The sequence below is a fragment of the Chamaea fasciata genome, unplaced genomic scaffold, assembly GCF_029207755.1.
Source record: "Chamaea fasciata isolate MVZ Bird 193981 ecotype frontalis unplaced genomic scaffold, bChaFas1.0.hap1 SCAF_9, whole genome shotgun sequence".
NCBI lineage: Eukaryota > Metazoa > Chordata > Aves > Passeriformes > Sylviidae > Chamaea > Chamaea fasciata.
Window position 1 is genome coordinate 4,305,508 of NW_027094094.1, and position 16,661 is coordinate 4,322,168.

Below are 16,661 nucleotides of genomic sequence, written 5' to 3' on the forward strand. Positions count from 1 at the left end.
TCGTGCTTTATCCCTCATCGTGTTATGTCCAAACCATAAAAAATGCTGGAAAATATCATTCTAGATTAACAGATTTCTTGCACTCTAATATATCCAGACTCAGGTATATACAGAACCTAACCTGCAATTTCAACATTTCAGTTTTACCATTAAGAGAGCAAACAGCAAGCCTAAAGATCACAAATTTCACTCCCCATAGAACTGCTGAGGTAGCATTTTTGTTGTAAGGGGATGACTGATGTGAAGTGGGATTAACAGGCATGAGTCAGGAAGTACATTCCTACTATTTATTCTAGAGTTTCTGGCAATCGAGCAGCATGGTTTCTTCCAGAATTCAATTGGCATTTAAAGATGCTGTCTGTCAAAGGAGACAGCTTTATTCAGATCCATGTTCACCCCCAGTCTCAGAACCCGGCTCCCAACGCTGTATTGGGCCAGCAACGACAATCACACTTTCTTCATCAGAGCTGGCCTCTCTCTTGGACCTGTGAACACAGCCTTGGTAGCATCTGGAAGAATAGTCATAGGCCCTGCACACCACCAGCTCACACTGCAGGTAAACTTCTGAATTGCCCTGAATGAACTGGAAGGCATTGAATTTAAACCGGACGATGTGCCTGTGGGGTGAGGAATACTTAGCATAGGTAGGATCTTTGACACACCTAAAAAGAAACAACAAAAAAAAAACCCCTCTCATGAGTACGCATTGAAGTCAGTCATTTACATGCAATAAAACACATGGCATGAGAAGTGATTTTTAAACATGATGAAAATGGTTCAGAAAGTGGCAAGTGGGAAGAGTAAAATGCCTTTCTTTGGCAGAATTGGACCACATTGCCTTTCCTCAGCCTGTCATGTGTCTGATACCTTGTGTTTGTACGATTCTGTGGGGGTAAATTAACCTTACCTGAAGTATGTCACTATTACCTTAATAATAGTAATAATAATAATAATAATAATAATAATAATAATAATAATAATAATAATAATAACCCATCATGAACTGGCCATAGCCTTTTAGTCTACTTCTTATTTTAAGCTGTGGGATGTTTGTGTGTGTGTGCTATATTTTGGGTCAATCCATCCCCTTTTTCCCAGTAAACCCTGAACGTTCTTGTCCATTAATTCATTAGAAGCTGTCATTAATGTGTGCTATATTCATACTATTCCATTAAATTTAAAAAACCCCTTTAATAAGAGATACAGAAGTTCAAAGGCAGTTGTGTCTGTAATTGTAATGGATAAGAACTCACCCATTCTCAATTATAGCATAGGATCCTCTTGTAAAATTGTAGGGAGTGGGAGACGCCACACAAGTGTCCAGAAATAACTGCAGCAATGGATCAGAGCTGTGCAGGGAAGCTTGCACGTACAAATTCTGGTTGACACCAACATAGTAGGGTGAGTCATACACTGGCCGTGTGAAGCTTGAGGAGTCATAAAATGTGAGGTTTACATTGTATCTCTCATATTGAGTTTCATTGACTTCAAAATTGTCATCGGCGACATACATCGTTTGTGCCCACGCATTCTGGAGCATCTTGCAGTTCACGTGCAAGTGAAGATTTCTGTTTCTTGTGATTAATGCACCAGAAGAGGACCCTCTAATAATGTTGGAATAGCTGATTGTGTCGTTGTCTCCCTGTTTGGCACACAAAATGAAATGCAAATTTTATTCATGTAGTCAGGTACTCTATTATACGTTCTAAACTTTGCTCTATCCTTACAGCAATGTGTACTGTAAAAACATTATTTCCCAGAAAGTCTGATGTGGAAAAGTCTGAATCTAGTAATTTCTGTTCTCAAGATAAGAATCTGTAATCTTCATGGGATATTCAGTGCCCATAATTTTAGCCTAGAAAACTAGCTACAGTAAATACAGACATGACAGAATTAAATACAACCTGTAAAAAATTAAGCATGTGAAGGTTCAGGTCCAGCATATTATTTATGTTGAAGTCTGGCTACAACATTATTTACTCATATTGAGTGAAAGCTTTGAAACTTTTTAACTATCACATTCAGCCTGGGACTTTGAAAATGCCAAGTATTTGTATCCTTCCACAGCTTATTCTTTTGGAGATTGATAATGGCTGTAAGGGAATGCTCTGTTAGCAGAGGCAGGAAATGCATGTACAAATAAACCTTATCCTTCACGAGAGAGGGAGACAACCCACAATCACCAGGACACTTCCAGTCCCAGCAGATCCCAGGTAGGTTTCAATTTGTGCCTGTTTTCAAAGCAAATTCTTCTGTTTGAATTTTTATATCCTCCCGTTATTTGCCAGCTTTGTTGAAAAGTTCAGTCCTACCTCTCTGACAGTTCCACATTGAGTGTATGGAATGTTGAATGACACATAATTTGATGTAATGTAGGGTGTGCAAGAGGGGTCGTTCAGGGTGAGGTTCCAAGCAGAGTAGCCGTGGTACTGAAGGAAGTATCTGCTCACAACCACATGCATGTAGGTTGGCAAACACAGCAGTGCTAGTGGATGGCAAAGAAAATATGTTACAAGCTCAATGAAGTGACTAAAAAAGGCTGTAAGTAGTGGATTAAATAAACACTATCTTTTGCAGAAGCAGCTGACACGGCAGAAGGAGTTCAGAATCCAAACCATGGACTTGAATCTCCACGAAAACACCACAGATCTAACTTAAAACAACCTTAACAAAATTAACAACCAGCGAATTAGGAAATAATTGAGAAGCATGTTTCTGCTTTAAAGATGAACTTACTGGTGCTGTCATCAGCTGAAGTGGAATAGTAGTTGGCCTGAAACCCTCTGTACGTGTGTTGAGAATTGCTGTGGAAGCGGACGGTCAGCAGGTTTGAGGACGACGTGAACGTGCCGTAATAACCAGAACAAACCCTCCCAAGGAGAGGAGAGGTGTGCAGGGGCCCATCGTAGATCTCCACGTAGTCAGAGAGGCATCTGCCACCTTCCATCCTGGGAGACAACACAACTATTTAGTTTTATGCTCCATTTTTATGTTTTTTGTTGACTTGTTGGTCTGGTTTTTTAGTCAGGTTAACTCTCTACAGCAGAATACATTGGATTGACATGACTGTCAAATCTTTGGAACAGAAACTCCAGCCTCCCATTTCTGTCTCAGTAGATACCAGCCATGTTTTTGACTAAATAAACAAAAATGAACATATTTTTCCTCTCCAGATGTACTAAAAGCCTTGATAAAAATCCTTGAAATCAAGTGGGCTTTTGCTTAGTAAGTCCAAGTTGTCAGTCCCATAAGTTCCTCTTCCCAAGTAATAAATTCTTACTTACTGAATGTCTGTAAATACAAGTGTGACAAGGAAGTTGCTCTTTACTTGTATTTCCCACACGCAGTTGGCATTGTTTGGATAATTTCTGGGGTAAAATGGACTCTGTAAGTCACCAGATGGAGAGGAAAGCAAGCCACCACAAGAATAATCTTCTGCAGAGAAAAATACAAGAAGAAAAGATATGTATGCACTTTTAGGGTTGCATTTAGAGTGTGTCTGCGTGAAGTTGATGTCTAAACATAGTGACTTCTGTGAGCTTCAGTGGCCTTTCCATGAAGTTCATACACATCTGAATGCAGGTTGCTATATGCTAACCACACTGAATAGATTTTATAATGCTGATCTGCAGTGCCTGCACCAGCAGGACACAAATATTTGCCACAGAACTGCACAGTTTTTGAGGTTGACATTCTGGAGGCCAGCTGTTCCTTGACAGAGGAACCATGGACTACAATTGCTAATGACCAAAGGAAGAGGGAAAACAAAAATTAAATAATTTTGTTTCAAAAAAAGAATGCTGATAAATATCCAATTCATAAACTTACCCAAGTCCTCCAAACCTACCTGAGGTTGATGACAAAGTAGTGGGAGCTGTAGGGAGAGAGCAGCAGGTGAACACTCAGTATTTTGCCTAAGAGAAACAGTCCTATGGGGGTCACCCCTCCCCAGAAGGGCTCCTGAAGAGGGACAGTGAAATACCAGACCCACAATCACTACCTGGACATATGGGAGGTCCCTGTGTGTCTGCACCTCCAAGCCTTCCCCCTCCACACACCAGCCCAGGGTGCAGCTTGTGTTCTGCCTGTGCAACATCTCCCATCAGTGAGACTCTGATCTCTTTTGTTAATGGTCAGCAGGGCGGGCCAGGGTGGACTCTCAGTATGCTTGCTGGTGACACCAAACTGGGAGGAGGGGACAAGCAGACAGTGCCGCTGCCTTCCAGAGGGAGCCTGGCACTGCAGACAGAGAGCAGCAGCCAGCCTTGCTCCTCCACTGTTCCCCAGCTGCCAGAAGGAGATCACTACACTGTGGCTGAGCACATCAGCTCTATTTTGGGGAAGCAAGAAGCAGCCTTTGGCCTCTGCAGCTTCGGGTGTGCCAGGGCTGAGCAACTCCTCTGCCTATAGCATAGGCCAGGAAAATTGATGATAGCTCTGTGACAGCACTGGGGGAGGTTCAGAGTCCCATTCCTGCCCAGCAGGCAAAGAAACAGTGCCTGGCAGCAGCTTTATGGCCATCCTATCCTGAAAAATGCCCTTGAGCCAGGATGCCTCTAAGTGTGGCCAGAGGGTCAGGATGCCCACAAAGTGTTGAGAGCTGCCAGAAGCTCTGTGTGACTGAGTTTGAGCTTCTGCCCTGGTGAAGAGTAAAGGACAGCTCTAGTCTTACCCACGGTGCTATCAAAGGGAAGAAATGATGAGTAGTAGGCGTGGAAGCCTCTCCTGGTGACGCTGCCATCGCTGTGGAACAGGACGGTGAGCTGGTTCCCGGACGAGTTGAAGACACGATGGTCGTTCCTGCAGACCCGGCCGAGGTGCCAGCCCTCAGGGGACCCTCCGTCGTACACCTCGATGGCATCGTAGGAGCAGCTGCTGCCTTCCAGCCTGGGGGGAGAGCAGGATCTGTCTGCACCACGGCCCCATTCCCAGTTCTGGGGCTGCCAAGGCCTCACAGTGGGCACGAGGCCTCTCCCAAGCCCGGCTGGACTCACTCCACGTCCGTAAACCGGAGCTGGATCCTGCGGGCCGGGTCCCACAGCTGGATGCGCCACACGCAGTAGGAGTTGTCGGGGTAGGGGTTGGGGTATCCCGGGCTCTGGATGGTGCCAGACAATCCCTGAAGTAGGCCACCGCAGGAGAAGTTTCCTGAGGAAAAGAGCAGAGCCCAGGCACGGGCAGAGAGCACTTATCCCACCATCAGAATTCATGAGAAGGGCATGGCCCCGCTAAGGAGACAGCCCCACAGAGACCATCCCTCCCGGGCACCCCAAAACATCATCCCTTCATCCCCCCAGCCCAGGGGACGGGGTGTGCTCAGCTCATACAGTAACCCGAATCCATGGGGTTGGCTGTCCAGTGGGACACCTGGGGAAGGAGATAATCAGACCCCTTAACTCCTCTGGACTTAAATGTGGTGAGTGACCACATGGAGGTACCTGATGCTGGAGGGAGAAATCAGCAGGGTTGAATCTCAGCGTTTTTCCTGAGAGATACAACCTGCAGGGAGTCAACCCTCTCCAAAAGCCAGGCGGCCAGTGAGGGGACAAGAGACCATGGACACAAACTGAACATCAGGAGACACTTTTTCTCTGTGAGGGTGACTGAGCACAGACACAGGTTGCCCACAGAGGTGGCAAATAGCCAAGATCCCTCTGGATATGATCTTGGGAAACCACCTCTGGCTGATCCTGCTTTTAGCCAGGGGGTAGGACGAGATGTACTCCAGAGATCCCTTCCAACCTCATCATCCTGTGATCCTGTGATGCGCAACTGAGGGCAAAAGCTTGTCCAACCCCATAGCTCCTTTGGACATACCTGTTGTATTCCAGGACCTGGAGACCATCCATCTGGAGACAGGTGGTACTGCTGGGAGAGAGCAGCAGGTGAGCAAGCAGTGTTTTGCCTGAGGACCATCCTGCTGGGAGCCCCCCTCTCCAATGGGAACCTCATTGAACCCCAATGAAAGCCAAAGCCCACAGCCAGCACTGTGATGTGGCAGGGCTGAGATGGCTGCAGTGCCAACTCTACCAGCACTTGCTCAAGGGCATCTCCACTGCACCATCATGAAGACCACGGCCAAACCTCTCCCACAGAAGAAGTGGCTGCTCAATCCCAAAGGAGCCCAAGCAATCCCACATCTCTGTGAATGTTAGGGACATTAGCCAGGGTCTGTAAGTGCAGCCTACACAGAGCATCCCAGAGAAAGAAAACCCCTTGGAAAAGCTGTATATAAACAGAAATCTCTGGTTACCTGCTGTTGGAGTCACTGTTATTCCCGAATCTGGAAGGAGAAAACCAGAGGGTGTTAGGCACTCGGACAGCTTGGCTCCCCTCGGATCACATAACTAATTTCATGGTAAGATATGGAGGGACCCACGGGGAGGATGGCCTAACTAAAAGCCATCCCTCTCCTCAGAGCTTGCTCTGTGCAGGAGTGATGCCCAAACCCCACATTTCCCAGGTACAGTCTGCAAACATCAGATTGCTGCTCCCTCTGAAACGCCACCCTCTACATCAGGGATGTGGACCCACGACCTGCTGCCGCCCTGCTGAGCACGGAGCAAGGGCTGGACAGTCTCCACCCCACCTCACTCCAGACAGATTTTCTTCAGGAAAATGCCACCAGAACACAGACACCCACCTGAGCATACGACTGAAGCATCTCCATGGTGACAGGCACCATAGGCGTACTCGTAGGGGCACTCCCACAAGTAGCTCTCGTAGCCTGCACAGTTCACCTCAGTAAACACGTACCAGTAAGAGTCGCTCGGGGGGAAGGAGTGTGTGGTGGTGAGAGGGGAGCCGCAGCCCAGCTGCCTGCACACCACCTCGGCGTCCTGCATGTCCCACAGGTACCCACACACCTTCTCCCAGGCTCCGAAGTAGTAGATCTCCACATTGCCTGCACACCTGTTGGGCCCACTGCTCAGCCTCAGCAGCAGCTCTTTGAGAGACACAAACGCCTTGGTCAAGCCAGTGGTGCTCTGGGTCCAGGCAATGACATCCCACATCCTCTCTGGGCATGGCTGCATCCACCTGCAGCACAGCCCAGGGCTGGCAGCCCCTTCTCAGCTCCCTCAGAGTGGGATGGAGGGGTTGGGGCAGCAGGGGCAGGCACGTCCCATTCCTGTGCCCAGGGCCATGACAAGAACCCTGGCAGACAGACTCACCATCAGCTATGATTGGAACTGTGGAGGAGAACAAGTAGGAAAAAAAAAAGAAATAAAACACAGAGAGCAAGAGAATTAGTACAAATTCTTTGAGAGCTGTCAGTGCTCTCTACCCTTCCTCCAGTGAGTTAAGATCCCACTGAAGGGCACCAGTGACAGAAAGTCTTCTACTTTCCAGCTAGGGGGCTGGTTGCTGTAGAGCAAAGCCTTCCCCAAATTCCTTCTTCCCAGATAATTTACTTCTCATGTACATCCCCATCCCCAACCTAAAGAAAACGTGAGCTTTTTAGTCCTACTAATTTGTTCCCAAGAATAAATACTGTGACAAACCCATAAATCTATCACTATTACACGAAACAACAATCTGATAAATTCTACTTACTAGTCGTGGTGTCAGTTGTTGTTCGGGGACCTGTTGTTTCTAAAGAAAAAAAAAATAGGATAGCATATGTGAATGTCAACAAGGCAAATTTAACATGAAACTTCCTCAAACCCTGTTTCAGTCCCTAGCAATTTACAGCCAACGAACTTTAGATCCAGGAGATTTCTGTCTACTATAGTAAATCTTAGCAGTATTTTCTTCCATTAACCATCAATCCTCTTTGTGAGCTCACCAAAACCTGCAACTGGCCCAGAGAGTGCCTTGAAGTGGGACCAGTTTTCTCAGGTCACCCAGCCCCCTGAGCTGGAAGACAGGGATGGGGAGCAGAATGAAGCCCCCATAATCCAAGGGGAAACAGTCAGTGACCTGTACCCCATCTAGATACGCACAATCTCTGGGGCTGGATGGGATCCACTCAAGGGAGCTGGTGGGACTCAGCCTGGAGGAAAGAAGGCTCAGCAGGAACCTCATTGCCCCCTACAGCTACTCCGAAAGGAGGTTGTGGCCAGGTGGGCGTCAGTTCCTTGTCCCAAATAACGAGTGATAGGGCATAGCCTCAAGTCAGACTGAAGGTAAGGAGAAATCTCTTCCTGGAAAGAACAGGCTGCCCAGGGCACTGGTGGAGTCATTATGTCTGGAGGGATTAAAAGACGTGTAAATGTGACACCTGTAGACATGTAAATGTGTGAGACTGCTGAGTTAATGATTGAACTCAATAATCTTAAAGGTCTTTTCCAGCTGGAACAATTCTTTGATTCTGTCTGCTGGTTTCACCTGACCTGATCAGGAGCCGATGGCTTTACTACTGATAGGAGAATAGGCTGTGAAAAACTGCCTCTTTCTCCCTTTCACTAAATCAATAAAAACCTCAACAGAAATGAAGATGACATAAGATATCTGGGGAGGTCGTCAGAACACGGCCAGTGTCACGAGAGGCTGCACACCTCATTATTTTCATCGTGCACAGCTGCAGATAAAAAAGGGGGGGTCTCCAAAAGCTGCCTGTCCCAGGTTCTGCTAACATTCTCACCTCTTCTAAGCTCTCATTCCCTTCCACTTCCAACACCGATTCCTTCGATACCATCCAGTTGTGTTCAAAAACTGAGTCAGAGAAGGTTTTTTCCCTGCAAGGGCTGATGGAAAGCCTCCAGGTGGCACTAAGAGATCAGAGGTGTCCCTCAAGGCAGGGCTCTGGCACGCGGAGAAAGGTGATCTCTTTCCCGGTGTTTTTGGTGACAGCACCAAACTTATAACCACAATTAATAACGGCATTTCATGTGAGTCCTGCTCTGTCCCTACGTGGGTCACTGAAAAGCAGTCTACAAACCTGTATTCAGACAAAATTCACTGTGCATAACTTTGCTCTGTGCATAACTTTGCTCTGGGCTTTCAGAGATACTCAGAAATTCCTACATTTATACAGCCTCCACTTTTAACTTGGCTTTCTTACCCTAAGCTTTTAACCCAAGCGGTGATTTAATTAATCTCTTCATTGCAGTGATAACTCTCATTCTTTCTGTGTGAGGAACAACAAATATTCAATTATATGCTGTGTTTTAAGTGTACGTATGTGCTGTCCTGTGGGTTCCGTACGGGTGGATAGAATCAGCATCTGGGACCCCTGTCAGAAGGACGCTGACTGGCCTGGTGTGTCGGCTACCACTGGACTAGGAGAGTTTTCATCAACCTGGAGAGAGAATATTTAGCAAGGCCAATTCTATAAACAATGCACATTTTTATATAACTTTAAAAAGTTACCTGTTGTTGGAGGTGTTGTCCTTAGAGAATACGCTAGTGCTAACACAAAAAAAAACAAAAACAGGAAAAAGACAGGTTGAAGGAACATTACATGAATTAAGTAATGAGGATGAGAAGTTTGCAGGCACGGGATCCCCTGGTGGCACTGGCAAAGGGATGTCAGTGGATTTGCAAGGGAGTGGATTAGCTGCAGCTACTGCTGGGGATAAAAATCCTGCTCTGTGCACAGCCTGAGAGGTGGGAACATGCCCTCACTAATACCATGTTGGATAATACCTGTGGCATTGGCTCTCAAACTCACAGTCTATGTGTTTGAAGTGATTTCTGGATGCAGAAGATCTTGACAGGGACAAGTATCATTTATCCAGATATTAGGAAACTTCTCAACACACCCCACCACACTGCTCCTCACACATGCAAGGCTTTAAATCTAAATGAGCTGGATGGTAATGAAAGGGTTAAATAGCAGCTCAGTATTTTCCAGCTGAATATCAACATCCCAGCTTAGTTTTCAGTATCACTAATTGCACCGCAAATATTTATGGAGGGAGCAAATAATGGTGGCATTAAAAACCTGAGTCTGGAAACAGTCCTGAGTGTTATTTCTTTCTGCTGCGTGTGAGGGGGTGTGGGGGAGCATGGAAAGGGAAAGCAGGTTTTCTGCTTTAGTTCAAGTCAAGTTCATTCCAGAACTTTACACCTGAAAGAGGAAGGGGTGGAAGGAGAGCAGCTGTGGCAACACTTTTGATGTTTTTCCATCCCTGCATAGAGGACCTTCACAGCAGCTGCTTAGAAAGAAAGGTCTTGTCTCTCCCAGCACCAGGCTAGCACCCTGCTCAGACAGGGAAGTGTCACCTGGAAAGGGGGAAAGTGGTTTTTTTTTTTCCGTACAAAAAGCCTATTTCACCCTATTTGAAATATCCCCCCTCCCATCAGGCCCACCAATATTTGCATTGGTCCCCAAAGGGATGGAAGTGGCTGGGCAGACCATTGACTCTGCAACCAAATTAAATTACACTCCTAACAGGAATTATCCTATGGGAAATTAGAGTCATAAAAAATTACAGTAATTTCCATTATGATCTAATAACATAATAATAATGGGGACAGGGATGCGTGCCATACTTGTTTTATCTGCAACACTCTGGTTATTAAGCACCAAAGGGTTAGATGTTACAATGTACCTAATAAAATACAACCCCACAGTTTATACACCTCACCCTCTTTAAAATAAACGTTTATTTAGTCCAGAAAATAATTATTAGTCTTTAAATCCATTATCCCAATATAAAGGACGGGAAAATGCTATCATTGGCTTTGCAATATATCCATTTTAATTTCCTTTACTAGGCTTTTTATGAAAAATGATGGAGAAAAAATTAAATTCATTAAGCAGTTTTGATAAAATTGGTTTGCTCAGGTCATAGGTTTGACCTGCTCACGGTTTTCAAAAGAGCTGAACCATCCTGGTAAAACCTCTTTTATTCTTAAATCTCAACAATAGCCCAAGGTGAAATATAGCCGCAAAGGAGATCGGAAGTGAGGCTCTTTACCTGCATCCACATGAATGTGAAGAATTATCACCACCATCCAAGACAAGATCCTGGTGGCAGCCATCTCCTTGGAGCTCCTGATGCAGGAGGACACCAGAATTTATAGGCAGAGTCCCTAGAGGGTACAGCCCAGCAGCCCAATCTCTTGTTTCTGTAGCTCAGTGCCACATTCCCCACTGCTCTCACTTCCGTAACTTCCATCGCCACATATTTGATTTGTAAACCAATATTTATAGCTTCCTGGTTCTACAAAAAAGACAACACCTGGCATCTGATCCAGGGAAAGCAGAGATCAAAAGTGGTTGCAGTAGCGCTGTTTGTCCATCCCATCCCTCTTTGGCTGTGGAGTTCTGCTGTTATCACTTATGTAACTTGTCCCTTTCTTGGGTTTGAGCTGTACTTGAGCCAAAGCTGCTTTTTTAGGCTGGTGCAAAATGTGCCTTTGTTTTTGTGACTGAACATGTGGAAGGGTAGGACTACAGTGGGGAACAATCCAAGGGCTTATGGAAACCCTTTGTATTCTGTCCTAATAGACGTCACAAAAAATCCAGTAAAAGTGAGCAGACTCCCCTTTTTCTGTTCTCCCCCTGTTCATCCCTCAGTGTGCTCTGAACTCACCAGGGCAGCAAGACTCAGGATGTTTAAGCTCTGCAAGTTCATCAAAAGTAATATTTTGACTTTTGGTACAAACCCAAGCCAAACTTCAGTGGTCACATACTGATCATTGTTCAACTGCACAAAACCTCCCCAGAGAACAAGGGCTCTAAGTCTGGGGATAGGGGCAAATACAGAAAATAAGTAAAAATTCATCCCAAATTCTCCATTTCTGAAGCTCTTAAGAATTTGGCAGAACTTCTGACACAGCTGTCCCCCTGAGATTTACAACAGATTTAAGGTAATGGATAAGTAAGGGCATGCAATGGAATTTACGATGGATTTTTACAAAGAGAAAGTATCTCAGCTTGTGATGAAGTTTCAGAGAATCCAAGTGCTCATCAAAGAACCCACATTCACACAGCAAATTTGGCAATGTTTGAACAGTATGTAAAACCTCAGAATCACAGAACTACTTAGCCTGGAAGAGCCCGTGGTCCAAGCCTCGATTCAAAGTAGGGTTATCTTCAAAGTTCAATCAATCTTTAAAAAGCCTCAGGGTCTTAGTAATTCATGTAACTCAGGATTCTGCATTTTCGTTTCTAGAGAGAACGTGCAAAAACTTCTAGTAGATAAAAATTTGGCATCCTGGTTGTTCCTGCTGTTAGTTTTGGATTTATGACTGACTGGCAAACAAATTACTTCTCGGAAACTTAAGAACAGGTTTCTTGTGCCTCCTGAACCGTGCAATACAACAGTCCTGGACAGCCTATGACCAAACTCAACCTCACACAGCATAGGAGAGACAAAAGAAGATCAAAAGGAGAAAGGAGGCGCAAACTCCATCTTGAGAATGGGGGGAAAATGAAAGGATTAGACACGCAAACAGTTTGTTGACTCTGTAAACATGAGGAGACTTTTATTCTCATGGTTTTGCAAGGCAGGTGGAGGAAGTGAACTTTCGGAGGGAATGGAGGAAGAAAGGGATGTGGCTTGGTAAACACATTGGGGCAGCTGTTGCAGACCTGGAGAGATGAAATAAAAATAAAACCAGACTAAAACCATTCAAAAGTCAATGAAAATTGGTACTATTTGAACACAAAAAGAGAACCTGTGGGACAACCCTGAGCTCAGGGTGTCTGGTCAACACAGATCCTACTGCATGGCCATCCCACTCCAGGAGTGCCATTCTCTGTGTGGAGCTCAGCATCTCAGTTCCTCAGATAAAAAGGAAGTGTGATGGATTGCCTTTGGCTGACTGCAAGACACCCACCCAGTCCTTTTCTCATTCCTACTCTTCAATAGGGCAGGAGGAAAAGAGATGGTGAAGAAGTTCATGAGTTGATAAGGATAAGAAATCACTTACTGTCACATGGGAAACAGATTCAGCTTATAGAAAAACAACTTGATTGGCAATTAAAACAAACTAGTATGGTGAGAAACACAGCTAACTTAAAAAACATCTTCCCCACTCCCTCTTTTGCCAGGCTCAAGGTCACTTCTTCATTCCACTCCTGTACCTTTCCCCTTGCTGGATGGCATGGAAGGACTGTGGTCAGTCCATGGCAGTTTGTCACTGCTGCTCTGTCTTTCTCACTCTTTTCTCCATTGCGGGTCCTTCCCCTGGGCTGCAGTCCTTCAGCATAAACTAATGGGTATTCCTTCAAGATAATCCAGCACCAGCTCTCCATGACCACACCTCCTTCAGGAAATGTCCTCTTGCACAGGGGCATTTGTGGATTGTGGGGACATCTCAGGTCTGGCACAAGGAGAGCCTCCTCCTCCATCTCTAACTTTGAAGTTCAGAGGGCTGTTCCTCACATTTTCCACCCCAAATCCTCACTTCCTGCATGGCATTTTGTACTTTCTTAAAGACAGTTTAATAATTAAATACAACTCAGTCATGCCCTGAGGTGGGACTGTTGCAGAGCTGGCTGGAACACACCAAAGCACCAGAGCTGCTGGGTCAGTAGTCAAGACACCATCTGGCGCCTGTTGAACCACCCCCTTCATTTAATTTCAGTTGCTTCATTTGCAGTGGTCACTACCCTCACATTGCAGAAAAAAATTCAAAGAGCCGGCAGCAAAGTGGTGCTCTGGTACTGACCTGTTTTTTTTTCACAAAAGGACCTTTCTCACCACCAGGTGGGATGGCTGATGGAGTCGGGGATTTTCTTGGATCATTTAACCAGAGCTGGAACTTGATGCGAATGTGTGGAAACATTTGGATCCGTGCTTGCTTTAAAAGTTAACTATGCAATGAAATGCTTGTCCTTTGGATGGGAGAAAGGATGCAAGTTGTTCACACTCTTTTATTAGTTGTTATAAGCAGTCAGCTCCCACTAGCTCCCTCAAATACAATTGATACCATAACTTCTATTCTAGCATCAGTGATGCTTCTCCCCCCAACAGGGCATGGCAGGGGGCAGAAAGCAGGTACCAATCTCTCATCCCAAGCTGAAATAGCCTCCGTGGCACACAGCTTCCCTACTCCCTGTCCACTCTCCCCATCTGTTCACTTTCCTTGCACCTCTGTCCAAAGCTTTGTTTGCACAAGTGACACCAAAGAAAATTGTAAGGCAAGAATGGTTTCATTGCATCAGGAGATCAAGATTTATGATTAAGCTATGTTTGCTTGGGACGGGGAAGATTAAACTCTTTAATCTGACACTGGACACAGCCTTGCTGCCTGGCCGTGGGAATACCAATTCCCTCGTGATAGGCCCCCTGCCATCCCTCTGCTGCACTTGGTTCCATTTCTCACTGGCCATTAAGTTACAAATGTGTTCCTTAAGTGCAGTGGTGCATCTGGAAAGGAGAGGAAACAGGGTCAAATTGACTTTCCCTGTAGAGGCTTGCTGGCACTGCTCTGTCCCTGTCATCTCCAGCTGCTTGGCTCAGCCCTACAGCCCTTCCACTGATCTTCTAGAGATTCCCTCTGCACCCCTGCAGCTTCCCTTCACTTCTCCTGCTGTTCTCCTTGTTACACAGCTGTGCCTGTGCTCACCATGGATGTCTGGGAGTCTGTGCACAGTTGGAACAGAACCAATTAAAGATTTTGATTGCAAGGTGCTGTTGGGGGTTAGCCTTGTTCCTTCTTTCTCTAAAGAATTTTTTCCCCACAAGTTACCAAGGAGACCAAGTGTTGGATACTTGAGAGTACTTAACTGAAACAAAGAGGTGGACAAAGGTGAAAGGGGGAGAAAATGCAGGTAAAAGACAAAGCTTGAGGGAGCTGCAGGCTTTTCTTTTTCCGGCGTTCGGGGAGAAAGAGAACGGCTGTTGCTGGCTGGAGGAGTTTCACTGTGGCCAAAGGGATCCAGCCCTGGGAAATCTACTATCACCGGTTCGGCCTGAATCCTGAGTTTTCCCTGCAACCCGCGGGGAGCTGGTCCAGGCCCTGCCTCGCCTTCGGCTTCTTCGGCGCTGCTTCTCTTGCTACAGCGTGACCCTGCACCCCCTGCGCTGCCGGGACATCCTGCCCCTGCCTGCCGGGACACCCTGCCATCCCAGCTACCAGCCCGGGACTTTTCCACTGTTCCAGCTTGGTGCTCTGAGGATCCTGCAGGGACACCGAAACCAAACTGCCCTGGGGTTTGTGAAACAAAGCCCTCAAGGTTCTTGGTACTGTTGTCGTTTGTCATTAATGCTGTAGTTGTTTGGTGGGGGGGGAGTTTTTTTTGTGTTTGTTTGCTTTGTATTACATACTAGTAAAGAACTGCCATTCCTATTTCCCAAATCTTTGCCAAAGAGCCTCTGATTGTAATTTTACCTGGCAGATACCTGTCTTCCCAAACCAAGACAGGTGCCAACAGAGAAGTCACAGCCGCAGACAAACACATGGACACCGAGTTCCCCCCGCATGGCTGAGGGTGTCTCCTCTCTTCATTCCCCTTGTACCCTCTCTCTTTTTCCTCTCCCAGCCCACTCCTCTCTGCTCTTTACTGTCTCCCTCATTCCCAAGAGCAATTCAAATTCACACCAGCAGCTCCCAGGAGTGTTGCTTTTTATGTTCTTTTCCGTCAGAGTCAGGATTAAACTCTCGAGAGACAGTGTTTTGTGTTCGGACTCAGATGTTTATTAATTCCTATCTATGTTACAGTCTCACAGACTGTGAGTTCTAGCTTACAAAGTGAAAAATGGCTCTGTCTCTTTACAAGGCCTTTTAAGGATGAACTGACCAATTATGAAATGACACCTAAATTTTTTTTACTTTTAACTCAATAACCAACCACCCGAGGTCTGCAATGCAGATTTTTTACTCAATTACAAAATACCACTCAGACCCATGAAGAAGAAGGTGAAAAAAGAAAGCCTACACCCTAAAACCTCCTACTTGCTTTATATATATTACTGTATTCTAAAACCTTAAACTCTAAATTTTCCACCATGTGATATCACACACTTCTATTCAAACTTCACACCCATAATCCCAGTGCTATCAGTCAATTTTGGAAGCCTTTTCCAAGGCCTCAGGTCAAATGTAGTGTTTGCCTGGGGGTCAGTGCCTGTCAGCACAGAAAGTCCAAAATTCTCAGTGCCCGGGGTTCCAGCACAGGAGGGCAGAGACTGTTTGTCCAAACAACTCATGCCTGGTGTGTTACGGGTGAGAGCATCCAGGTAAGCAGGTGGGGACTGCTCTCTGCGAGAGCCAAGAGCTGTATAAGGAAATAATTTTATTGCTCTTAGGGTCTATGACATTCCAGAGCAGTAACCATACTTCAGCCAGGAGTAGAACTGGAAAATAAGGAGAAAAAAAGCTCAGCACAAATTCAGGCTGAATTCAGCAAAGAATTTCATTTGGCCAAAAGGCTAAAGTGTAAAAAATTTCTGTTCTGGACTTGTCATAACAAGGCGTTTCAAATAAAGTTGCAGAAAATTGAGCCAGTGTATTATTTAAAGCTTGAAGAACCTGAGAGTCTGAGACACAGTTCCTTTGAGTCAGTGAAAGATTGCAGCTGAAACATTTATTATTTAATAGTTCTGCTATTTCTGAATTGCCCTCCCATGCTTGGAAGAGATGTTGAACCGTTGAGGAAGTGAGGGGTCTTGGGATTATTTGGGAAAAATGTTAGGCAGATGAAAGGACACTTGTGCCTTGTCTCATTTTGTGTTCCTGTTGGTTGCACCCCTGCTCCCAACACCCCTCCCTCTCCCAGACCTCCACTGGCTCCACCCCACCCCAACTAATGAACACCAACC

The 16,661-nt window shown here is 45.8% G+C and overlaps 2 protein-coding genes across 2 annotated transcripts; both read right to left on the bottom strand.

The window, feature by feature from the left end:
• Positions 1-255: 255 nt before the first annotated feature.
• On the bottom strand, positions 256-6,328 carry LOC136293782 (deleted in malignant brain tumors 1 protein-like). The gene is made up of 10 exons (XM_066190769.1): positions 6,254-6,328; positions 5,818-5,865; positions 4,995-5,148; positions 4,673-4,887; positions 3,848-3,874; positions 3,285-3,435; positions 2,737-2,948; positions 2,313-2,485; positions 1,254-1,642; positions 256-662 (listed from the first exon to the last, which is right to left on the bottom strand). Exons 2-10 carry the CDS (start codon positions 5,843-5,845, stop codon positions 377-379), a joined length of 1,635 nt encoding a protein of 544 aa, XP_066046866.1. The 5' UTR covers positions 5,846-5,865; positions 6,254-6,328; the 3' UTR covers positions 256-376.
• Positions 6,329-6,590: 262 nt separating this feature from the next.
• Positions 6,591-10,929, bottom strand: LOC136294138 (deleted in malignant brain tumors 1 protein-like). The gene is made up of 5 exons (XM_066191625.1): positions 10,866-10,929; positions 9,313-9,351; positions 7,555-7,593; positions 7,173-7,190; positions 6,591-6,946 (listed from the first exon to the last, which is right to left on the bottom strand). Exons 1-5 carry the CDS (start codon positions 10,927-10,929, stop codon positions 6,591-6,593), a joined length of 516 nt encoding a protein of 171 aa, XP_066047722.1.
• Positions 10,930-16,661: the final 5,732 nt, after the last annotated feature.